General features: G+C 37.6%; 2 protein-coding genes across 5 annotated transcripts in view; one reads left to right on the forward strand and one right to left on the reverse strand.

Annotated features, from left to right (window-relative positions):
* GRIK1 (glutamate receptor, ionotropic, kainate 1) overlaps positions 1-26,354 on the reverse strand; it is a 775,818-nt gene that overhangs the window by 689,727 nt on the left and 59,737 nt on the right. The gene's annotated exons all lie outside the window — the stretch shown is intronic.
* LOC102845125 (cytochrome c oxidase subunit 8C, mitochondrial-like) lies at positions 8,469-8,762 on the forward strand. The gene has a single exon (XM_006899422.1). The coding sequence runs from the start codon at positions 8,469-8,471 to the stop codon at positions 8,760-8,762; it is 294 nt and encodes a 97-aa protein (XP_006899484.1).

Raw genomic sequence — 26,354 nt, forward strand, 5'->3', positions numbered from 1 at the left:
AAGAAAAAACCAAGAGAAATCTTGGAATAAGCAAATTCACAAAGCAGTGTCAAAAGCAGACAGGGGAAGAGATGTTTCTATTTTTATAAAGGGTGGAATAATTGGTGGAGAGATTTGAAACCTATAATTAGGAGCTTGGATTTGATACAAGGCAGAATTGGAAAAGTGATTGATGTGATTAAAACAACAGTGGCGAATGAGTACTGCTGCTGAGTGAAGAATAGATTGGCAGACCTGAGGCTTCTGGATGCCTACAAGGTTGGCAGAGTGGTATTGAGCCCAGATTGGTTGTGGTAGCAATGGATGAAGCCAGAATTGAGGAACACTCTTAAAGTACATTCCACAAACTGAAGTCCTATTCAATGACTTCGCTATTCCCTTGAAAGAATTCTACACTGTGATGTGACAGAAACTTAACACTTATTTTTTTTTTTACTTTTTTCCTTTAAGTATATCCTCTATGTCTTTTCCATATATCAAGTACCACAAAAGACTTTCTTTTTGTTTTATCATTATAAAACTTCTAAAATAAAATAAAAAATACTCTGAATGATTTGAAAAGCAAAGCCAAAATAACAATAATTGAATTTGGTTAGAAATGATTGATACTGGTTAACTGTTGTTTAATTTCTTTTATTTTTTTCAAACCAGGGATTGAGGTTCATTTATGTAACATGAACTTTGGAGTCAGAGTTATCTTAGGTTTAAATCAGGTTTCATTTATTATCTGAAGAACTGGATTTAGTTATGTCCTCCTAAGTAAGGTATGCTTAAGTCCTAACATCTGGTATCTGTGAGCATGAGCTTGTTTGGAAATTGGTCACAGGACGCATTTTAATTCCTGAATAAAGGAAGGATACACCTACTCTTGCAACTATAAGCCAAAGAATACCTAGAACTGCTAGAAGCTACGAAAGACATGAAACAACTTACCCCTCAAAATCTCAGAAGGAATCAACAGGGATAACATTCTGATCTACGACCTAGACTCTAACACTCCATGCCAGATTGCTTGATTGTATTCTGATTCTATCTCTCAAAAGTAATATTGTATTGACTTGGAGGACAGGAGGAAGTGTGACTGAAGAGTTAGTGTCATGATAAAGAAGAGTTTTGTCATATGTCAGATGTGCTGCCAATTTAGATGCTGTCTGTCTTGGAGGTGTTTAGAATTAAGCATAATTAAAGGTTTTCAGAGAGATCTCTGATTAGGTTCCACTTGTCAAATATGATAAATGCCTTTTGGGCCTCCTTCTGTCTGAGTATATTGATACTTCAATACCATCACCTGTTCACTTGGATTCTTTCCCTTCTTCTCTAAGATAGTAAGTTCCTTGAGTGTCTTTCTGTTCCCAACATCTCTTGAGATGCCTATAAGAACTACTGCTCAATCAGTGTTGAATGAATGAATTAGGAGAGAAGCCTGAGAATAAAACGACAAAACAATCCATCGAGTGGTTTCACTCTCCTATCTGTGAGGGATTATAAAATCCTAATAGTGATAGTGGCCAAGGACACACAGAGAGAACAAATTCAAAAGTTATTGAAGTAAAAAATGTTGGCAAGTATTTGGCATTGGTTAAACTGGACACTAATCTGGAGCAACCTTAACCTTAGAATTCGGTCAACTCAGTGGATGCTGGTAACATGCATTAGGAGTGAATGAATGCATGTGGGCAGATTCTAAAGTGAAGGTCATGTACTTATTTCTAGACATGTGAGTTTAGAAAACCCAAAAGAAATGGGAAAGAATCAGTGTGAAAAACAATGTATAAGAATTTTGTAGATAAACCAGTATAAAATAAAATTTTTATTAAAAAAGAGAATTCATAGATCAAAGTAAGGGCAGGTGGCTAGACAGTGTCCGAATACTTAGATTTCACGTGCTTATATAGGTAAACTCATTACACATTCCTTGTGTTATAACTTTTAAAAAACTAAAGCCAAGCAAACAAACAACTACTAGAACGTTAATATCATTTGACAATCATTTTTAAATGGTTAAGAAATCTAAAAAAGAAATTTTATTCCTGTCTATCTGGAATACCCCCTTTTTAAAAATTATTATTAAATTTTATTAGTTTTAATGAACATTTACAGAGATTTTGGGTTCTCATTCATTCATTGTTGCACTGTGGAATACCCTTTTAACCTCATCTGTCTCTTGGGATAGCACCTATGAACTACTAAAAAACCCCTCATTGCTACTGAGTTAGAACCAAACCACAGCTGATGTTCCAGCTGATTTTGGGAGGCTGTTAATCACATGGAAGAGATTGTCTATCTTTCTCCTAAGGAGTCACTTTATTAATTCAAACTGCCAGACAGGAGTTACTATTGAGGTAGAAGCACAATTTATTTTGGACTGTAGCACCAGAGCTCCCAGTCTTAGTTGAAAAAACCAAACCAAAGCCCTAGTTAAACTTTTAACCTTAGTGAACTCCTTTAAGAAGGTTTATCTCCTTCAGGATATGGTAAGCACGCTCAGAACACTTCATTTTATTTCATTTATTGTATCTATGTTGTTGTTAGATGCTGTTAAGTGGAGTGATCTCCCGTGCTGTTGAGTGTTGTAGCTCGTTTGTAGTGATCCTATGAACAGCAGATCTGAACCTTGTGCTATATCCTGTGCCATCCTCATCATCTCTGACACACTTGAGCCCACTGCTGCAGTCATCGTTTCAATCGATCTTGCTAAGGTTCTTTTTCTTTTGTGCCTTTCCAAACATGAAGCTCCTCTCCAACCAATAGCTTCATCTAACAACATGCCCAAAGTATGCAAAATGAAGCTTTGTCGTCTTTGCCTCCAAGGAGCATTCTGGTTGCACTTTCTCCAAGACCTATCTGTTTGTTCTTTTGGAAGTCTATGGGATAGTCAGTATAGGTTATTAATTGATAAACTTTTATCGATCTCTTTGCTACGCTGTGGTGTCTTGCATGTTGTTGTGCTGCTGGAAATCATGTCTGGTATTTCAAATACCAATAAGTTTCTGGTGAACAGGTTTTGAGATTACAGTTTATACAGACTAGAAAGAAAAGTCTGGAAACATAGTTCCAAAAATTAGCCAGTTAAAACACTATGCTGTTGCTGTACCATTGAGTCAGAGTAGACTCATAGCAGACTATACAAGAGGTTTCCAGAGGCTGTAAACCACATGGGAGGAGATTGTCCATCTTTTCCTGTGGGGCAGTTGTCAGACTTTGACCACATTCCTTTGTATTGTTAGTGCAAATCCTTACCACTAAGTTACCAGAACTCCCTGAAAACAGTATGGATCACACTTTAAAAAGCATTGAACCACTTGATTTAGACACATTGTTAAGAAGATCAATCTCAACGGGAAGGTAACATGTTTAGTGAAGGAGCCAATCAACCAGGGGATGGGGATGCATTGTGAAGAGGATTGTTGCAATTATTATAATGAAGGACTCAAATATGGTAATGTGATTGTGAGGATGATGCAAGACCATGCCAGCTTTCCTTCTATTATATGTAAGATCACCATGAGTCAGTCAATTCAATGGCAACCAGCAATAACAATAGCGTTTGCACTTATGCACTCATGTTATTTTTACGTTCATCTTCCCTTAATACACGTAACACAAAGTGAGCAATAATAGAATACATTTTAGAATCAAGCAGGCAAGAGCACAAAATCTCAGTTTCACCATTAGCTAAAATTAGCTTGAGGAAATCAGTTGACATTTTCTTAGCCTCAGCTTCTCTCCACTTTAAAAGTTTAAGGGCAGTATCTGTCCTGAAAAGTGAAATCCCTGCACTGGCTTCTCACCACTCTCTGCATAGCGTTCTCACCTTGTCTTCTGGTTCCTTCTGTTCAAGGTACACTGAGTCTTTGATGTTCCTGAAATACCCGAGACATGTTCTTTCGTCCTAGAGTACTCTTCCCCATTATTTGTCTGATTGGCTTCTTTACTCTTTTCAAATATTTTCTCAAAAGTCATCGGCTGTCATAGCTCTCATCGGGAGGAAAATGCTTCTGACTCTAATATAAAACACCTGCATGCATATTGACAAGGCTGGAAGGAAATGCGCTCTAAAGGGAAGTTGTTATATCAGGGAGACTAATTATATTAAAATATTCCCTTTATACCTCTGATATGGTTTTGACATTTGAAATGTAATTAAGAGTTCCACTTCTCAGTGAGATCTTTCCTGGGTAGCCTATGTAAAAAGTCAGTCTCTCACCGCTCTACTGGCTGTCTTCATTCTCTGCTTCATGTGTGTTCCTGAGTGTGATTGCAATAGATTATGCTGTATATATATTCATATTATGTCTACTACTTGATATTTCTAGATGTATACTTTTGTCGAGGATATGAAGACAAAATTTTGCCTATTTGTTCATTGCCATGTCCTTTGTGTCTCAAATAGGATTATAGTAGATATAGATGGGCAACTGCTGCAGAGTTGACCCTCAAGTCATGACAGGCTTCTGTGTAATAGAATGAAATATTCTCTGGCACAGCATCATCCCCATGACTACCAGTATGGTACAGTTCATCATTGCAACTACCGTACCAGTCCTCCGCATTCCTCACAGGGTCTTAACCTCACAAGCTGTCCTTTTCACAAGTTTGATTCATCTAATAATATGCTCACAGTACATGAGCCAAGTATGCCATGCTGCAACTCATGATTTTCACTGGGTAATTTTCAAAAGTAGATCACTAGACCTTTCCTTCTAGTCTGTTCTAGTTTGAAAGCTCCTTGGAAACTTGTCCAATGAGTGACCTTGTCCTTATCTGAAAGAAATGATACATATCTTCAAGCATCAGAGTAACACACACAAAAGAAACGGATATATTATAGTTATTGCATGTTACTGTTGTCCTAACGTGCTATCAAGTCATCTATGACCCATAGGGTCACTATGAGTCGCCTATGACTCAACGGGACTTAACAACAACAACAATTATTTAGGATCTCTAGTAGTGCCTGTAGTAGGTTGCATTGACGACACAAATGCTGCCTGTGCATGGAGGCACAAAATCAACTAGTTTCTTGGAAGAAAGACAGGCAGTCTTCTCCTGTGTGGTTTATAGCCTCAGAAACCTGCTGGAGGGTCATTATGAGTTGAAATCAACCCAGTGGTAATGAATTTGAAGTGATTACATACAACCAGCCAGTACAAGCCAAACGTGTTGTGCTCAAGTCAATTTGGATTCCTGAAAACACCCTGTGCCATAGAGTAGCAGTCAGCTGCACAGGGTACTCTTGGTTGTCATCTTAATGGAAGTTGACTGCTGGGTCTTCTGTGGAACTACCAGAGGAATCTGAGCTACCAACCTTTCAGTTAGCAGCTGAACACAATTGTTACCCACACATGGAATTGCTGCTTGGCACCAAATATATACTAAGCCTATCTTTGTTATTTTGAATTTTGCTACTATCGTATACGATTTGGGTAAATCATGCAATATTCTGTATTTATTATCTTATTCCTATTACATTAGATGCTTAATAGATGAATAAACAAATGAACTTTCAATTAAATGTGAAGATTAGCTCCTTGGCTCACTGTTGGTAATGGGGCTGCTAGGTCTTAATAATTATCACAGAGCTGGGGGAACGGGATGACCTCTAGGAATATTGACACAAAACAGCCTCACTAAGGCCCTGTCATGTATGATGGGTAAATTATTGATAAGCGCTTTTGCATTAATCACAGCCCTCAGTCTGTGGGTTCTTACACCTGAGGCAAAAGGCAAATCTTTGACTGCTTTAGCTTTTTTGTGAAAATACATTTCCTGGTTTCCTATCTGAAACAAATGATTAAAACCCCAAGGTTGCCAGTTCAAATCCACCTAATTGCAGTGTATAAGGATAGTCTGGAGATCCTCTTTTGGAAGATTGTATAGCTGCCACAAAAAACCCCGAAAGAGTATATATCTACTCTGAAGTTATCCAGATATGAATTACGCTAAAACATCAGAGCTCAGAAAAGCAAGCTTAAACACAAAACACATTTTGCTCACAGTGAATGAAGAATGGATTTAAAACAATCTTATAGTACTATAGCATTTAGCCTGCAAAGAAACGCAGGTACACACGCACACAAACGCCATGACCTTATAATTTTTCATCTTTTTTTATGTCTTTGACTCAGTGATTTGTGGCAAGTATGAAGTTATATGTAAAGTGTTATTAATGACTTAGAAAGTGGGAAGTGTGTCTATCAGAGTTGAGCTTTTTCAGACCGGTGCCAGCCAGTACCAAGAGGCAGAGTAAACTCAGAGTTTAAATTACAAAGAGCTATTGATCTTGACAGTAAAGCATGCCTGGAAATGAAATTGACATGGAATGAACCTGACATTGAAGTATTATCTTAAAATCTTGAAAAACATGATAGAGAATTCAATTATGTAGCCAAAGGGAATCGGGGAGGGGGAATGAATAAATTACGAGTGATTGTTTCTTGAAACATGTATTTTCCTGTATAGGTCAGTCTCACAGTGCACGAAATTAGTTACTGTGGTTTCACACTTCTTCACTTCATTATTTTAAAATATAATTTATCTTAATTATTAGAAAATGTGAATAAATGCTTACAGCAAAACAAATATTTGTCAAAGTTGTAGAAGTAATTTTAGTCTAACCTAAGGAAACAAGGAAGTAAGCTTAGGGCCAGACTTGGAGTAAACTAATGTTTTGCTCTTGTGTAATGGCCATATAAGTCAGCTTTGAATGTTGCCTCATCCAGTGTCCTCTTTATCTGTGCTACGTTTGAGCCTATCATTGTGGTTCTCAAATCATTTCATTTCACTCATTTTCTCCACCTCTACTTTACCAAACATGAAATTCTTTTCTAGGTCTTGATCTTTCCTGATGACGTATCTAATGTTGGCACATTAGAATCTTATCAAGCTCACTTCTCAGAATCACTCGCTCTGCTTGCATTTGCTTAAAGACTCATTTGTTTGTTCTTTTCACAATTCATGGTAGAGTTCATATTTTTGACCACCACCACAGTTGTTGCTGTTGTAGTAGTGTACCATTAAGTTGGAATCAACCCAGAGTTTATCCTCTGGCAGGTTTTCAGAGGCTGTTAATAGCATGGGAGGAGATTGGCCATCCTTCTCCTTAGGAGCACCTGGTGGACTTGAACTGCATGGTTGTCAATTCTTCTGTCTTACTTTATTTTCATTATTTGGTTTTCATATTTATTCAGAGATTATTGGGGGGGGAACCCTGTAGTATACATTGCAATTTCTGATTAGAATCCTAACTAACTGAGAGATCATGGATGAGTTATTTTATCTCTGCCCATTATAATCTTCAAGAAGTCTATGTAGCACAGCCTATATAACATAACTGAAAAGGTCAGCAGTTCAAATCCAACAGCTGTTTCAATAGAGAATAATCAAGCAATTTGTTCTTATTATGATTTACAGTCTTAGAAACAAGATTGGAGATCATAACGTCACAATAGATTCGGTGCAAATAGAGTTGCTTTATTTTTGTTAATGTTCTTCAGCTGAAAGGCATGAGCATGCTAATTTTTATTGGACTGTGATTGTTCAGAAAAACATACATAAGATATGTTATTCAGTATAATGCTTTCTAGTCTCTCCCAAGTGAGTTAACTAACTTTGTCCCACAAGGATAAATATTGTATAAAACCATTATTTTAGAATGAGTATAAGGATCCGAGAGGGTTTTATTTTACTAGTTTGTGTTTGCGTGTTCCATCAAATTGGATCTGACTGATACAGGAGGAGATTGCCCCTCCTTCTCCAGCAGAGTATCTGCTGGATTTGAACTATGTACCTCTGAGATTGCAGTACAACTTGTTGCCTCTAGGCCACCAGAGCTCGCCTAAGAATTTATTCTTGAAAACAATATATTGAATTTTGTAAATAAACCCAGTAGAAAATGAAAAAAAAAGATATTATTCATTCAGGCATGTATAATACAACTGATAAAATTCACTTTGACATATATTTGAATAAAACTGCCATATACTTATGGGAGTGAACAATTGTGTTAAACCAGCAGGTAAAATGTGTAAAGTCATTTTATAGATGGAAAAAATATGCTCAGAAAGGGTAAGCAACTTTCCCAAATCATTAAGCAGGGATTAAAATGTAGGTCCTGGATATTCCAACCATCTATCTTGGCATCTTGGCATTAATGTGATAAGTATTGTAATGGAATGTCCTACTAAAAGACTAATATATCCTCCCATGTGATTAATTGGCCTCTGAAAACCTGCTGAAGGGTCAGCTATGGGTCAGTTCCATGGGTTGGTTCCTACTTGGCAACACATGACAACAACCAAAAAAACTAATTGCACTTTTAATTGCCTATTTCATTCATCAAGAGTCATATGACTATATCCCTACATGGTAGACAGTGTTCTTCTGGGAAAACAAAACGTTGTACCCCATGAAGCTCAAATTTTAGTGGAAATGAATAATTTATTCTGTCAACAGTCTTAAGTGATAGTATGTCGGCAGACCGCCTTCCCGCCCCGTGCAGCGCGCTGCTGGCCTCGCTGCTGTCCACGTGCCGGCGTCCGCGTTGCCTCGCCATGCCCCGAGTGACCGTGTTCTACCCGCTGCACGGCCGCCGCGTGGTCCTGCTCGGCCTGCGCGCCCGTCGCCGCCTCGCCCACTCGGACTCCCGCCACCAGCCCGCGTCGGGTGTGGAGATCGCCGTGGGCCTGGTGGTGATCTTCACGACCCTCCTGATGCCATCCGCCTGGGTGCTGCGCAACCTGCACCAGAACCCCAGCCAGTGAGCCAGACGCAGCCCCGAGAGCCTTCCAGAACCTTCCAGAACCCAGCTGTGCCTTCCGGAAGATGAGAGAACCCGCCAAGAGGCTGACTGAGGCACCCTCCCACCTATGCCGCTTCATACCCAATTTTTCTAGTTGAATATTTTCACTACTTCTAGGCTTTAGGGAGATGAACAGAATATTGTTTAAAAGTGTTTTGCAGAAAATGTTCAATAAAATTAAAGCATTTTAAAAAAAAAGTGATAGTATGTCCTAGATGCAGCCTAGGACTCAACAGATGATGACTCCTTGTTCTGATATTGTGGGTGAGAAATTACACTAGCACATGTTGGTTAATGATGGGGACAGGACTAAAAGCTCTGCAGTGACATCCAGTTACTGCAGAACTTACTCCAACACGTGTCACCCTCATCTGTGTCAGACTAGAACTGCACTCTACAGGGATTTCAGTGGGTAATTTTTCTACAGTAGATAACCAGGCTTTTCTTCCAAGGCACCACTGGGTGGACTTGACTATAATTTTTTGTTTAGCAGTCAAGTGTGCTAATCATTCATTTGGATGAGCCAGTGATAGGTATGATGCCTTGAGAAGGGTTGAACTCAACCTCATCAGTCTAGCAAGGTGTTCATAGACATTGAATTTCAAGAGAACAAGCTTGATTTCTGAAAGCAACTTGGAAGTTTCCATTTCCAGAAGTTTCCTTCCTGTTGCTTTTAGAAACAGAACATTTGGTTTAATACCTAGAAAATTACATACCTGTTGGGTTATTAAACCATATGCGTTTTCTGAAATAACTAGGTTTCTTAATGTAGAAAAATAATTTCACTTTAATCTAGTGTGCTTTATTAATATGTCCAGAAATCATGTAGATGTGCTTATGCATGAAGTACTTGTTTAATGAATTCTGTGGAAAATGATTGTAAAAGTGAACATTAGCAGGCATGAATAGATATTAAAAATCGATGTTATGTGTGTCAAATGCCATAATGGTTACCCATAGTGGACAGTGTTTGGTGGAGCTCCCAGAATTGAGACAGGCTTGGAAGCAGGAGAGCATCCACTTCCTAAACAACATGCCTCTGGAAATTCTATTAACTTAGAGAAATGATGATACTTAAAGAAAGCTTTCAGGTCCTTTGTTCATAGGGTTGCTATGTAAGCACTGACAGACTATTCTGTATAGAATTACATTACTAATATAATCTAAAGGCAGAGCCCAATTCACTAGCAAGTCAATTTCACTAGTGACTCCCTAGGAAAAAGATAGGAAGTCTCCTCTCATGTAATTTATAGTATCAGAAACCCCATGGAGTATCAGTTATTAATTGACTTAAACTTGAGATCAATAAGATTTGAGATATATTTTCAACTTATTGCCATCAAGTCAGGACCAACTCACAGCTGAGCCTCCCGTAGGTGTTTGTAGATTGTAAATCACAGGAGGAGATTGTCTTCTTTCTATCTTGATATACATATATTGCCACAAATGTACTTAAAACACATAAAGTAGGTCACTCTTTCAAAGAACTTAATTCATAGCCATGTCCTTAACCTTTCGCCCCACACAGAGAAAGTATTTTATCAGTTTATGTCTATTACTTAGAAATTATAAATGTACTATTTATACAAGCCATAAAAACTTTTCTTAGTATAATCTTGTAGATTCTGGCATTTTTTTACTGCAGTGTGACATCTCTGGAGCCCTCTGTCGCCGTTTCTAGCTAATCTTGTTTGAAATTATTGACTAAACTGAAATAAGAGTAGCATTTTAAAATCATCTTAGTGCATGAAATATTGTTCAAAATGTTCTGAATTATTCTGAAGGACTAAACACTAACAATGAATAAATTTATGATTAGGTCTGAAGTAAATCTTGGCTTGAACTACTTTGGAGTTTTTAAGACCTACTAAATTTTAACTTAAATTGAGTTCAGTCTCATAGGACCTAGGATTTTCAGATATATTTTTGTACAGAGATCCTTGCTAAGCCTAGCTATTACAGCAGCTTTCTCTGCTTGTGCAGGTTTGTCTAACTGGTCCAATTTATTTCTTTTTAAAAAATCCAGTCCCCAAAACTATCCTAATTCTTTCCGTTCTTGACCTGTCATCGTAATAGTGTTGCTTCTTTTGTTCACTACAGCAGCCTTATAAACAACAGATCTGAAACTTGCTCTATCTTGCATCATCCATATGATCTCTGATATGCTCAAGTGCATTGTTATAATTACTATGCCAACCTGTTTTGTTGAAAGTCCACCTTTGCCATCATGATGCCATTTTCCAAGGACCAGTCTATCTGACAACATGCTCATAGTATATGAGATGAAGTACCACTGGGGTTGCACCTCCTCCAACACAAGTATGTTTGTTCTTTGGCCATCCATGGGCCATTCCATACCATCACCACAATTTAAAGGCATCAGTTCTTCCTTTGTCATCCTTATTCCAATGATACACATATAACATATGTGTATATATAACAATTATACAGCAAACGTTGAAGGAAGTATGTTGTTGTTATGTGCCGTCGAGTCACTTGTGACTCATAGCGACCCTATGTACAACAGCCCTAAACTCTGCTCTGTTCTGTGCCAATTGCACTGTCTCTAACACACACATCCCAATTACCCCAGTCACTGAATCAATCCACCTCATAGAGGGTCTTCCCCTCCTGCGCTGTCCCTCCACCCTCCCAAGCACGATGTCTCTTTCCAAGGACTGGTCCCTCCTTACAACATGTTGTCTAAAGTATGTCAGAAGAAGCCTCAGAATCCTTGCCTCCAAGGAGCAGCCCGGTTTAACCCTTTGAAGGACGAATCTGTTTGTTTTCCTAGCAGTCCATGGTATCCTCAATACTCTTCCCCAGCACCACAGCTCAAAGGCTTCACTTCTCCTTCTATCCTCCTTAGTCACTGTCCAACTCTCTGATGCATAACAAGTGATAGCAAAGACCATGGCCTGTATCAAACACACCTTGGTCTCTAGAGAGACACCATTGCTCTTCAGTACTTTGGAGAGGTCCCTAACAGCAGGCTTTCCCATCACAATATGTCTTTTAATTTCCTGGCTACTGGTGCTGAGAGTGTTGACTGTATATTGTCTATTATTGTAGGACACATTGCTATATCTTTCTTTTGTTAACAATTTGCTTTTACTCAATTTATTTACCTACCATAGCTATAGGAAGTGTTCAGGTCTTCCAATCATATGGTCTCTATGAGTTGTCTATGACTCAGTGGCACTTAACAACAATAACAACGAGAGAGCTTTGTTGGCCTAGTGGATACAAAGTGATACTACCAAGCCAAAGGTGATTTTAATCTGCAACCCTCGGGCTGGTTTTAATTGTTTTTGGTAATTCTTCTAAGTGGTATAGCGATGTTCTGTCCATTTGCTGTATAGAGGTAACTCGTAGTTGGTGTGATGCTAAACACTGTGTCACTGATGTGCCAAATATGATAGTGTATACCCATGGTGGACAGTTTTGGTGGAGCTCCCTGATTAAAACAAGGTTGGAAGCAGGAGTGACATCCACTTTTGAAATAGCTTGCCTCCGGAAACGCTTATGAACGTGGAGAAATGATGAAAGTTATATAAGTAAGTTTTCAGGTCTTTTGTTCATAGGGTAGCTATGAGTCGTCTATGACTCGATGGTATTTCATAACAACAACAATCTTTTTAACAGATTTGAATCTCTTTAAGATATATAACAGACCCTTGCAAAGATACTGGTCATGCATACCTAATATTCAGGCAACCTGCCCAAGAATTAGAGAGACGTCAAACTTCATTGTTTTTACATAATGCTGAGTAGGAAATGAGTTGTAGATGACCTTCCCAGAAGGTTTCTAGAGGCTGTAAATTGCATGAGAAAAGATTGCCCATCTTTTTCTTATGGAACATCTGCTAGATTCAAACCACATGTCTTTGGTTGGTAGAACAACTTCTTACCACTCAGCCTCCAGAGCTCCCTTCAAGCTTCACTGAGTGGTGGCAAGAAGCTGTACTACAGTCCCTTAGGTACATGGTTTGAGGCCCTAGTCACTCCTTGGGAAAGAAGGACAGGCAATCTCCTCCCTTGCAATTAACTGCCTCTGAAAACTGTTGGAGGGTCAGCTATGGGTTGGTTCCAACTACGGTACACACAACAACAACAATCCAAATATTGACAATTCAAATGGTCCCAGTGATGAGATGTAAGAAAAGCCAGGTGATCTACTTTGGTGGCAATTAAAGTTAAGAAAATTTTAGGAAGTCCAGTTCTATTCTGAAACATGTGTAACCTCTACGAGTCAGAATCTCGCAAATCTCTGCTGTTTGGCTTTTCATTTTAACTTGCTTTTCTTATTGTAATATAATACGTACTTTGAATGCAAGGACTTTTCCTGTCTGAACATGCACAGTTTACTAAGGAGAGAGGGAAAGAAATCTAGGAAGAACTGTCTCCTCTCATGTCCCATACACATTCATAATTAAAGCTTATCATGTGCTCAATATGGAGAAGATATGGATTAATTTCTTTAGTAAATAACCCTGAAATATTTGCTAAGAAGTAAGTAGGCAATCTGCTGGGTGGTGGCACAGCAACACCTAACCTCACACATCCCTCACCTCAGAGAGTTGCCAGTGTTGTGAATACTCCTTTTGCTAAAACAAAACAAAACAAACAAAAAAACAAAAACACTTAAATAAAAAAGGAAGCTGATCCATTTCCTTCCAAGTTTTTTTTTATTTGCTTTTTATCTGGGATTGGAGGTATTTTGAACATAGAGTAGGGAAGAACATTTGTTTTAACACAATCCAACAAAAAGTAAAGAACAACTCTGTTTTTGTAGAAAAGAAATTGATCGATTGGTTGGTTTAGGTCATGTCTTATGGACTTACGGTTCTCTGGTCTACAAGCCACTTTTGTGAAGGTAGAATTTTCAAGATATACATTATTCCTCTTACATTCATACAATTCACTGTCTTAATTCTAAACTTTACATGCTGTAATCTGCATGGACCCTTCTGAACTCCTAAAAGCACTCAGTGCAGCCATGGAAGGTGTTAGGAGAGCCTCTAGCAGGGAATGCAGAGCTGCAACTAAGACACAACAACATGCTTTTCCTCGTGATAGAGAACTTCTCGCTTCAGTTCTTTGTGGAAGGTCTCCTGTTTCTCAGGTCATCTCTCTAAAGTGTTATCTAAAGATTGCTCCTCCTCTTCCCAGCTACATCTGGCTATGTATATGCATGTAGTTGACATGCAATGACTTGGAGATTCCAAAGGATTTCCCTGGAGGAACTTCCATAGCAATCCTTGGCTGCTAGGGGTCCTCTCCTAGCACCAGAGAAACCTCTTTATCTTACATGATCTAAGGGATATTGGAAATTTTAAATCAGATGTAAGAGTGTTTTGATTTAAATAATTAATTTTAAAATTGTATAAATCCTGTGATCTAATGAATTTAAAAATATTTATTTGCTCATAAATAGGGTCAAATATTAGCTCTATCTTTATTTGATCATGACACAATATTTGGCAATGCAAATTTGAATCCATTACAGAACACTTCTGACCATATGTATGGACCATACTGTATGGGGAAAATGTGCCTATATAGTTGTCCTCTTTGGAAATGGTATTCTTCTTTTGCTATATTAATAAAGTCATACTAGGATTAGAAGCAAGAGTGGCATCCATTTCCTAAATAACATGCCTCAGGAAACTCTAGGCACTTTGATAAATGTCGATAGTTGTGGGGGCTTCAGACCTTTTGTTCACAGAGTTGCTATGAGTCATGCTCGACTCAAAAGCAATCAACAACAACAACTAAGGTTGTTGTTGGATACTGTCAAGTCCAAACTGACCAATAGCTGACCCTCTAGTGGGTTTTAACAGAAAGTTAATCTCATGGGAAGAGATTGTCTGTCCTTCTGAGGAGCAGCTGATGGAGGTGGATCCTAAACCTAATTACTTCTGAGTGTTAAAAATACCAGAACCGACTTACAGAGTAAAGACAAACAATGTGTGAAGAATGAAACAATACCTAGGGTTACTGACAAGGAAGGAACTGACATAGACAGAACCCTGGATTGGATTTTAGTTTCCAGAAAGGTGAGGAAATAAATACTGTTTTTTAATAGCCATTTCGCGTGGCATTTCTGCTGTAGCAGCACTAGATAATGAGGACCCCATGCTGCAGTCTCCTCCCTAATCCGTCAGTAAAGAGAAGAGCTGGGTGCATGACAGGCAGGACTAGATGGCAAGAATGTTTAAGGAAAAAAGTTGTTTTAAAGCTAGTATTTAAGAAGTTAGTATTTTATTCTGTAGTCATGGTGAATGTATCTGTATATCTGTATGTATTCATATGTGTTTATAAGTGTGTGTGTGTTTGTATACACATTTTTGAGGAATATTCTTATATCATATAGTGAAAATGTTAGCCAAATTAGGGGAGTATCAATTGAAAACTATATTAACTAGAAATTAAAGTAAAACTTCTTTTCATCAATCTTATGCAGTAATATTGGAAAGATGAGAGAAAAGGAAAATATTTAAATTAATTATGTATACTTCAGTTTCTTTTCTTGTTGTAATTTATTTCTAAATGCTAAAAATATGTTTTCCCCCTATACCATCCTCAGATGGCTATGAAAAGCAACAGTATAATTTATATAGGATAACTGTACAAATCCAATTACATTTTAAGAAACTTTACAAATTACTTCTGAAGTCTATATTACGTCATTCAAAGTTTTAGAAAATAAGTACAACCTAATTGCTGAAATAGTTTGTCTAGAAATTTTTCATAAACTCTTTCGTTTTCCTTTATGGGTTGCATCAAATTCCTTCTGATGTTAGTTCACAACTGAATTTTTTTCTGTTGATTGAAATGACAGTCAATCCCCAATTTACCATTATTTCATTTTTATTTTAAAATTTACATTTATTTGCATAAGCTCTAGTTTACAGATGTACAGAGTTTAAAAAATTATTACATACAAAAAGGAACACAAAGATGACTTAGCTGTTGTTGTTGTTGTTATGTGCCGCTGAGTCACTTGCGACTCATAGCAACCCTATGTACAACAGCCCTAAACCTTGCTCTGTCCTGTGCCAATCTCACTGTCTCTGACTTCCCCACTCTGATTACTCCAGTCACTGAATAAATCCACTTCATTGAGGGTCTTCCCCTCTTGCTCTGTCCCTCCACCCTACCAAGCATGATGTTCCTCTCCAAGGACTGGTCTCTCCTTGCAACATGTCCAAAGTATGTCAGATGAAGCCTCAGAATCCTTCCCTCCAAGTAGCAGCCTGGTTTAACCCTCTCCCAGATGAACCTTATTGTTTTCTTAGCAGTCCATGGTACAATCAATACTCTTCTCCAGAACCACAACTCAACGGCATCAATTCTTTCTATCCTCCTTAGTATGATAGCAAAGACCATGGCCTGTATCAGACACACCTTAGTCTCTAGAGCGACACTATTGCTCTTCAGTACTTTGGAGAGGTCTCTAACAGCAGACTTTCCCATCGAAGTACGTCTTTTAATTTCCTGGCTGCTGGTGCCAAGCAAACTAAAGCTGTGAACAATTTCAGTGTCTTCACCATCCATCCTGAGGCTGCCAATTGGTCCTGTGGTGAAAATCTTTGTCTTCTTCATATTGAGCCTCAATCCATATTGGAGGCTGCAGTTCTTGACCCTCTGCAGCAAGCGCTTCAGGTCCTCCTCAGTTTCAGCAAGCAAGGTTGTGTCATCTGCATAACGCAGATTGTTGATGGATCTTGCACCAATCCTGATGCCACACTTCTCCTAGAACCCAGCCTCCCGGATAATCTGTTCTGCATATAGAACAAAAGCCCAGAAAATCTTCAGATATAAGCTATCAGATCAAAGGCTGGAAAACGGGGATAGGTGTTGAAGGGAGTGGGTGGGAGTGGATGCGGATGCTGGTGGATGGTGGAGCAGAAAAATAATTAGGTCAAGACACTTGTGCCAAGGGCAGGGACAACACTGAAACTAATGGTTAATTCCACAATTAGGGATATATCTTTCACTTTTTCTGTAAAATGCTTGTCTGTCAGATACTTCTCTAAATCTGAGCATTCAGATTAAGACAGACTAGGAAGAAGGATTGGCCATCCGCTTCTAAAATAGCAGGCCTATGAAAACCCTATGTACAACAGAACACATGTAGACTAAAAGATAGGGCAACTGAGGTGGAGCTTTCATGTATGGAAATACAAAGGAAGAGGAAAGGTGACTTAAGAGGGCAAATAAAATTAAGATATTTGGTAAAAATAATTTTAGAGAAAAATCCCATCTTTTAGAAATCTATTTCTGATATCATGTTTGATAAATTTATGCTCTTGGTTTATTATGAAAATTGTGTTTTTATCCCAGGTCATATATTTAAACAGCTCTTCTGATTAAGAATACTTTAGAACTGACTAACCTTATGAAAGATTAACACTTGATTATAGCTTACCTAATAAAATATAATGCAGTAGTATATTGAAATCTGTTCAATTAACAAATACTACAGTTTGATACATTCATGAAAACAATTACTGAATATAAGGAATTGGGTTTTATTCTTTTTACAGAAAAATCAAGAATTTAAAGAAATACCAGATCAAACTAGACAGACAAAAAATATCTTGACTTTCTGCAAAGTACACAGTGTGCATCCTCCAACAACTGACTGCTTTACATTTCCATGGAACATAGTCATTGTTAGTATTATTGACCTTGCATGATCAAAAGTTTGGTATAATCCATATAAATTGATAAATAAGAGCAGAAAATAAGAAATTCCTAAAAATTCAATATTCTTATTTTTTACCTTTTTTTTGGCTAATATTCTAAATCCAGAAAAATAAAATGTGTGACATACTGAAAAAGTATGAAGGAAATGTCCTAGATTTTATAACTGAATTTATTTTGTGATTAATCTGGTCAAAGGGGTGAAAGACATGGGCCACAGAGCATCTTGTAAGTCAGATTATTTCAGGGTATTCTAAGTCATTAATTTTAGTATCTGAGAAAAGATAAATTATGTGGCAAAGAGAAACATTAGTGAGAATTCCACCTCACCTAATACATTTAAAGTCAATTAAATGGTTACTATGAATGTTTAATTAAAAATTTCACATATAAAGAAAAACACTCAAAGTACATGCTAAGTGAATGACAATGAAAATTAACGCTGGCTCTTCAACGAGATGGAAAAGGCAATCTCCAATTTCATATGGAATGGGAAAAAGCCCCGAATAAGCAAAGCACTCCTTAAGAATAGAAGAACGGTAGGAGGTATCTCACTCCCTGATTTCAAATCCTACTACACTGCCATAGTAGTCAAGACAGCATGGTACTGGTACAATGACAGACACATAGATCAATGGAATCGAATTGAGAATCCAGAGATCAACCCATCTATCTATGGTCAACTGATCTTTGACAAGGAGATGAAATCAGTGAAGTGGGGGAACGACAGCCTTTTTAACAAATGGTGTTGGCAAAATTGGAAAAATATCTGCAAAAGACTCAAGCAAGACCCACACCTCACTCCATACACAAAAACCAACTCAAGGTGGATCATGGACCTAGGACTAAAACCAAGGACTATGAAATTCATTACAGAAAAGCTAGGAACAACACTAGAAGTCCTAATCCACAACATAAACAGTCTTCCCAGTATCCTGGAAAAGCTACAACCAGGAGAAGATAACATAGATGAATGGGACCTTCTAAGACTCAAATCCCTATGCACATCCAAAAACTTCTCCAGTAGGGTAAAAAGGGAAGCCACTGACTGGGAAAAAGTATTCGGTAATAACATATCAGATAAGGGACTTATATCCAGAATTTATGAAATACTTGAGCACCACAACAAGATAAAGGTAAATAATCCAATAGAAAAATGGGCACAGGATATGAACAGACACTTCACCGAAGACGACATTCAGATGGCTAACAAACACATGAAGAAATGCTCAAAATCCCTAGCCCTAAGAGAGATGCAAATTAAAACAACTATGAGATATCATTTCACCCCAGTCAAAATAGCAAAATTTAACAGAACAGCAAGCAACAAATGCTGGCGAGGTTGTGGAGAAACTGGAACCCTGATTCACTGTTGGTGGGAGTGTAAAATGGTGCAACCCCTGTGGAAAGCAGTATGGCGCTTTCTCAAAAAGTTGCAAATAGAGATACCATTTGACCCAGCAATTCCACTACTGGGAATATACCCTGAAGAGACCATAGCTGACATCCAAGCAGATATATGCACACCCATGTTTATTGCAGCTTTGTTCACAATAGCAAGGAGTTGGAAACAACCTAAGTGCCCATCAACAAACGAATGGCTAGAGAAGCTGTGGTATATTCGCACAATGGAATACTATGCTGCATTAAAAAACAAGGAACTCATGCAATATTATTCAAAATGGTTGACTCTGGAGAACATTATGCTGAGTGAAATATCCCAGTCACAAAAGGACAAATATTACATGATGCCACTGTTGTAGAATGGGACTGTCCTTGGGGTTAGGGAGACACTGAGTAAGATGGGTTCAATAATGTATACTGCACTGAAGCAGAGGAGGGAGAGAACCGTCTAAAAGAGAGATGTAACTGGGTATTTCTGTCATCACAGGAGACTAGAGCGAGGGCTGCATGGTGGAGAGGACCTGGGGGAGGGTTTGTAAAACAATGAAAGAATCTTTTCTTTTACTTTTCCATAATTTTTGGACTCATGTACTTATAACTTGTTAGTCAAATTTGTGTCTTCTAGGTTGCAACACCCCCATGATACATCTTGAAGGATATGTACATGTACAGCCAAGCACAATCAATAAGAGTGTATCTGAATTCCAAAATCAATCTCCATAATAGTCTATGTGTTTCCTACTGCCAAAGGGGCCCTTTAGAGTAGTGAGAGAAGATCTTCACCCTGAAACCCACAGCGTCCCTTTTCAGCAGGAAGTAGCTAAGAGAATACGCCGTCCCCTTTTCCTTATGACTCAGGGTGAAGTCTCTCTCAGGGAGGAGTGATAGGGAATGGCAAAGGATACACTGACAAAGAAGATTAATCAGAACTGGCTTCGACAAGCACTGTGGCATTTGGACAAGAACAAACTGGGAGGAGGGTAGAGAGAATAGTGCAACAATGAATGAGTGGAAACCCAAAATCTCTGTAAATGTTTATGAAAATTAATAAAATATAATTATAGAAAAAAAAAAAGAAAATTAACGCTGGCAAAAACATGAAGTTGAAGACTCATCTCTGCAGATACTGTCACGTGCCAAATGCTAAATTCTTACCTAACTCTAGAGTCCCTGGATAAAGGTAAATTGATAATGAATCCGCCACCTAATCAAAAGACTAGAGTTTGTCTAGGGACAACTTTGAAGAAAGGTCTAGAGAACTTAGAAATCAGCTGCAGAAAACTCTTTGGAACACAATTCTACTCTGGCATACTTCTGACCCCAGGAGAACCATAGGATCAGTTTTATGGCATTAAGTTTTGGTCTACATCCTGCTGTTCAATTTAAGAAAACTGGTGCATAAAAAGAACAATTAAACATATAATCACGGTATTGTTTATGGTTTTCAATGGTTGGTTTTTTTTTTAAGGAAATGGATCGTTAAAATGTCCCTTTCGAGGTATCACCAAATTATGACTCAAGTCCATAATTTTTTATTAGAAGCTATCCACATGAACCATTTATACCACATAACAAAAACTAAGATCATTTACAGCCAAGTTGGAACTGACACATAGTATACCTTTCAGTGGATTTGCAGAAGCTGTAAATCACACTGGCATTTGACCACAAAGTAACAGCTAGTATTCAATGTGTACTTATATTGTAGAAGCTATTTTTCAGATAGATACATAGATAGATGATAGATAGATAGATAGTTTTGTTTTTTGAGGTTTTTTCTTTCTTTCTGTTTTTGTTGTTGTTGTTGTTTTATCCCTGAACACTTTATTTTATAGTTCTGCACAGACAGTTTTCTGGAAATATACATTCTTATTCCTATGGGCTATCGAGTCTGAACCACACCATAGCTCTATCAGGGTTTCAGAGGCAATAATCCCATGGGAGCAGATTGCCAAGAGCATTAACATTCCTTAATAAGTTTATGTAGTCAGCAATATTGGAATTATATCTATGTGTCAGATTTTACTTATAATTTTATTCAAATAAAGACATACATTCAAATTATTAACTCATTATTTCTCCACATCTTGAATATTTACATGGTTGCAAACAAGCTCTCAGCCATTTTCCATTTCCTGTCATGACTTATTTTTTTCCCCTCTTCATCTCCTCCTCTAGCAATCTCTCCCTATCTTTTCCTGTACCATATTTGCTGAATCTTCCTTCATCCAACTTCCTGCTGATATCCTCCTTGGAGCTGGCCAAGTCTACAGCACAGTGACAAGGAAGCTGAGCAGCACGAGCAATTTAGAAACTTTCCAACCATTCTCTGTTACTCAGATAAACTAGAATTCAAAGTATATCTATTTAAAGACTTTAAAAATGTGTTTTAATAATCACACATCATCTTACTACTTGGAAAAAACCTCCATTTCATACCTCTGTATATGTGATACACTATCCCCTCTATGTGATACACTGTCAAATAAATTACATCTTTCTAGGACGTTACAAATTAACTGGTATTATTTACCTTTATATTTAACTGGGATAAACAGTTGCAATGAGACTTTTCCAATTATCAAGTGAATATAGAAAATTCAACAGTGAATTTTATTTCTCAGTTAGTGGTGACACTTTATTTCATTTGACTAATGCAGACCGGGCTTCTACTCATAAATTATTCAATGAAGTGATAACAGCTTTTTCTCAAAATGTATTTGATAAATTCTTTTTTAGAGGAACAAACTACATAAACTTTCAATTGTAGGTACAGAAAAAAAAATCTTTATTTAAATATAAAAAAATACTCATCCATTTTCTGTATTTGCATTTCATCTAAGACTTCTATATGATTTTGTTAGTAATTCTGTCTCTATTTTCAGGGAAACTCTCAACAAACAATCCTGATAACAATGACTGATAAATTAAACCACCATTTTATGTAATTAAACATTTTCAAAATGGAAAAATATTAATACGTGGTGCCTTTAATGGTTTTTAAGATACTTCTTTAAAGATTAAAGATAAAAATATATTTTTATTGGTCTCTTCATATCATTTTTCTTTATTATTATATAAAATGCTTAATCAAATTATCAGGTTTTCGTTACTTTTTATAAGGATTATTGCACTGGCAACATAACTATATTCGTTTTTTTATTATCTCAAAATTATTAGCAGCTTCTTCCTGACAATATGTAAAAGATATGTAGAATGTAAACTGCTACAAGTAAATAGTTTATTTAAGTTAATGAAATATATAAATACTTTCCTTTGGGCATCTGTAGTCATACGAGTCTTGGCTTCAAACAAGGGTTTCTATGAATACAGCTAACTCTTTTGGCAGTATGAGTATCAATTCATGAATTTTTAAAAGTGTTTTATTTTCCACTCTGTCTTACCACTTTTCCCCAAGTCACAAGCATATGTGATAGCTCTCTTTCTAATACAATTACATATTCAATACTTGTGGATAAAAATTAAATTTTAAAATTCCCAAATTTAAACCTATTGCAGAGAAGTTGATTCTAATTTATGTTGCCCCCATGTGCTACAGGGTAGAACTGTGAGTCAGAGTTTCCTTGATATAATCTTTGTTGTTATGCGCTGTTGAGTCACTTGCGTAGAGCAGATCTGAAGCCTGCTCTATTCTGAGCCAACCTTATTTTCTCTGACACACTTACCCTTGTTACCGAGTCAATCCATCTCAACAAGGGTCTTTCTATCTTGTGCTGTCCCTCCACCCTCCCAAGCATAATATCCCTCTCCAAGGACTGGTCTCTCCTTGAACATACCCAAAATATGTAAGATGAAGCTTCAGAGTCCTTGCCTTCAAGGAACAGCCTGGCTCCACCCTCTCCAGGTTGAATCTGTTTGTACTCCTAGCAGTCCATGCAACACCACAGCTCAAAGACTTTGATTCTTCTTCTAATAATTCCAATTCATTTTCCAGCTCTCTGATTCATAGCAAGTAATTACAAAGACCATAGGCACACCTTAGTCTTCAGACTGATATAGTTTCTCTTCAGTACTTTGGAGAAGTCAGATTTCCCAATGCAATTACTCTTTTGATTTTTTGCCTGTTGGTACTAAGAGTTTTGATTGTGGAGCCAAGCAAACTGAAGCTGTTAACAATCTCAATCTCTTTACCATCTATCTTTATAGGCATTTCTTCCCTGTCACTGGTAGCTAGAGTCACTAGGACTTGCCGTCCATGACACCTAACAACAAGTAATGCTAAATTGATACAACCACTAATCTTAGATCAGTGACTGAGAGCAAACCAATTCTGCCACCAGGAATATTAATCCATCTGACAAACATTTTAATTGTATCTGTAAAATCCATTTCTACATTTTCTTTTTCAAAAAGAGCTTAATTTTTGCCCTACCCCAGTATGCTCAGGCTCAAGAGATAAATATTCATCCAAGCAGATGTATGCACACCCATGTTTATCCCGGCTTTGCTCACAATAGCAAGGAGTTGGGAACAACCTAAGTGCCCATCAACAAAGGAATGGATAGAGAAGCTGTGGAATAATCACACAATGGAATACTATGCTGCATTGAAAAACAGGGAACTTATACAATATTATTCAAAATGGGTGACCCTGGAGGACATTAAGCTAAGTGAAATATTTCAGTCACAAAACAACAGATACTGCATGGTGCCACTGTTGTAAAACAGGACTGACCTCGGGGTTGTAGGGAGACTGAGAAAGATGGGCTCAATAATGTACACTGAATTGAAACAGATGAGGCAGAAAACTGTTTAAAAGGGAGATGTGATTAGGTATTTTTGTCATGACAGGAGTCTAGAGAAAAGGCTGCATAGTGGAGTGGACCTGGGGGAGGGTGTGTAAAACAATGAAAGAATTTTTCTTTTACTTTTCCAAGAGGGTAGTGTAGTAGGGGGGAGGGTTGGGAGGGGAGAAAAGTGCAATGATGAATGAATGGAAATCCAAAGTCTCAGTAAATTTTCATTGAAATTAATAATAATTTTTTTTAAAAAAGAGATGAATATTGATTGGTGTAAGGCCAAATTTATGAAATCACCATATTTGGCATTTGGAGATGATTCTTACCATTGGACAAATAGGGGGACGTCATGATGGATGGATCAGGATTGAAACTGTAAACAGCTTCACTTTTGCTTAGATGTGCAATTAACACCATTGGTATAAGCAGTCAGGATATTAGGAGACAGATTACACTAGGAAAGTCTGCAGTTGGGGACCTTTCCATATTATTGAGGAGTAATGATGTCAGTTTGAGGACTAAGGTGTGTCTGATTCAAGCCAAAGCCTTTCTGATTACTTGTTATATATCTGAGAGCTGTGCGGTGAATATGGAAGACAGAAAAAGAATTGACATCTTTGTACTGTTGTGTTGGAGAGGAGCACTGAACACCCCATGGACATCCAAGAGAATGAACACATATGTCTTGGAGAGGGTGCAGCTGGAGTGCTCTTTGAAGGCATGAATGATGAGGCTTCACCTTACATACTTTGGGCATGTTGCTAGGAGGTCCTATCCCTTAAAGGGGAACATATAATGCTGGGAAGGGTGGAGGGTCAGTAAAGGAGAGGAAGACCCACAACCAGGTAGATTGCCAAGGTGACTGCTGCAATGGTATCTTGTCTGTCAGGAAGTGAGAGGATGGCAAAGGATAGAACAGGGTTCATATCTTTTGTTCAAAGGGTCACTGTGAGTCATACTCGACACAATGACACTTAAAATTCTTTATTGGAGGTACGGAGCTGTACTGTGTGTTATAGGAAGTTTACAAGCATTTCTGACCTCTGCTCACTAGCTGCCCAGTAGTATCCTTTCCTCAGTTGTGGCAACCCAATATGTCTCCAAACATTGCCAAATGTCTGTGAGGAGGCAAAAGTGCACCTAGTGGAAGAGCATTGTTAAAGCCAATCATAGCAGCTCTATTTCTATATGAAAGGATGTTTTCCAAGGGTCCTATGTGCCCAGCACTGGTCAAAAAGACATAAGAAAACATCTACTATAGGTTCTGAAGAGACTCATAAAACAACAACATCTATAACTCACTTTCTTTCCAAAAGCAGATATTGCCATGTAAAAATAGGAGGCATAGGACAATGCCAGTCATCTTGAAGGTCATCTTTAAGCTCTGAACAAAAGGGTGAGATAGTGGCAAAAATACCAGTTTAGTGTCTTAATTTCACTGAAAGATTGTTCCAAATCCAGACCAAGTGATCTGTTACCCAAATAGTCCATTTTTTTTTTCCCTCTGGGAAGAGCACAGCATTTTATTCCTCTGTCCGCATCCCTGGAAGTTAGATGGGCTCATGTTTCTTGCCATTTTCAATGAAATGTGTATCATTTGGGAGCAAAAGCCTTTGAGAGTTTTGCCCTATTAATCCATCTTGAGTGTGCTGATGTGCAAAACTTCATCTGTGTAGTATTAACTCGGTATGATCTGAGGTTTTTTTTCACTGTAGTTGTCAAATACTAGTGCAACTCTGTCTAGAATATAAGTAAAATAGATAAAAAAATTTTTTTAAGATACATTCTTTCAGGTATATTTATTTTAGGAATGTCTAAATGTTGCTGTTACATGTATTTGAATCAAATTGACCCATAGATGACCCTCCAGTAGGTTTTCGGAGACTGTATATATATATCTATTTTAATTTTTCTAGAATTAGAAACTAATAGGATTTTTAATTAAGTAAGTATTGGTTATAATCATAGACATAATAGTTAAAGATGACTATTAATTAAATAGTGAAGACTTTTAAACAACCAAAGTTCATATTTATATTGTTCTTCTTCAGCCTATCAGTTATGAAAACTCTTAATGTTTCCTTTTTTTAATGTTCTTAATGCTCCCTAGTCACTCAAGATATAAATATTGAAGTTGCCAACAACTTCATTTTGCTTGGATCCATAATCAAACCCTGGGGTAATAGCATTCAAGAGATCAAAAGACATGTTGCATTGGGCAAATCTATCATCAAGCATCTTTTTGAACTGCAAAAGAACATGATGTACTTTAAAGACTAAGTTGCAACAACCCCAAGCCATGGTATTTCCAATTGCTTCATCTTCATATGGAAGCGGGACCATGACTAATGAATACCAAAGAAGAATTGTGGTCTTTGGGTTGGGGCATTAATTAAGACTATTGAATATACTATAGGTTGCTCAGCAGACAAGCAAATCTGTAATGGAGGAAATATAGCCAGGATAACACTTAGAGACATGAATGGTGAAAATGTATCTCATGTCCTTGGAACATGTTGTCAGATGGAATTAGTCCATGGAAAAAGACTCGAAAAAGCAGACAGTAAGCAAAGGGGAGGAAGAACTTCAAAAATGGTTTACATAGTGACAAGAATAATAAGTTTTAGCATGATAAAGATCACGAAGATGGTAAAGGCGGGGGGAAGTCTGACTTGTTC

This window comes from Elephantulus edwardii, unplaced genomic scaffold (genome assembly GCF_000299155.1).
Source record: "Elephantulus edwardii isolate Elephantulus edwardi_28Jun2011 unplaced genomic scaffold, EleEdw1.0 scaffold00256, whole genome shotgun sequence".
NCBI classification, from domain to species: domain Eukaryota; kingdom Metazoa; phylum Chordata; class Mammalia; order Macroscelidea; family Macroscelididae; genus Elephantulus; species Elephantulus edwardii.

Excerpts from the sequence above, each read along its gene's own strand:
- LOC102845125 (XM_006899422.1), top strand. The coding sequence starts at position 8,469 with ATGTCGGCAGACCGCCTTCCCGCCCCGTGCAGCGCGCTGCTGGCCTCG.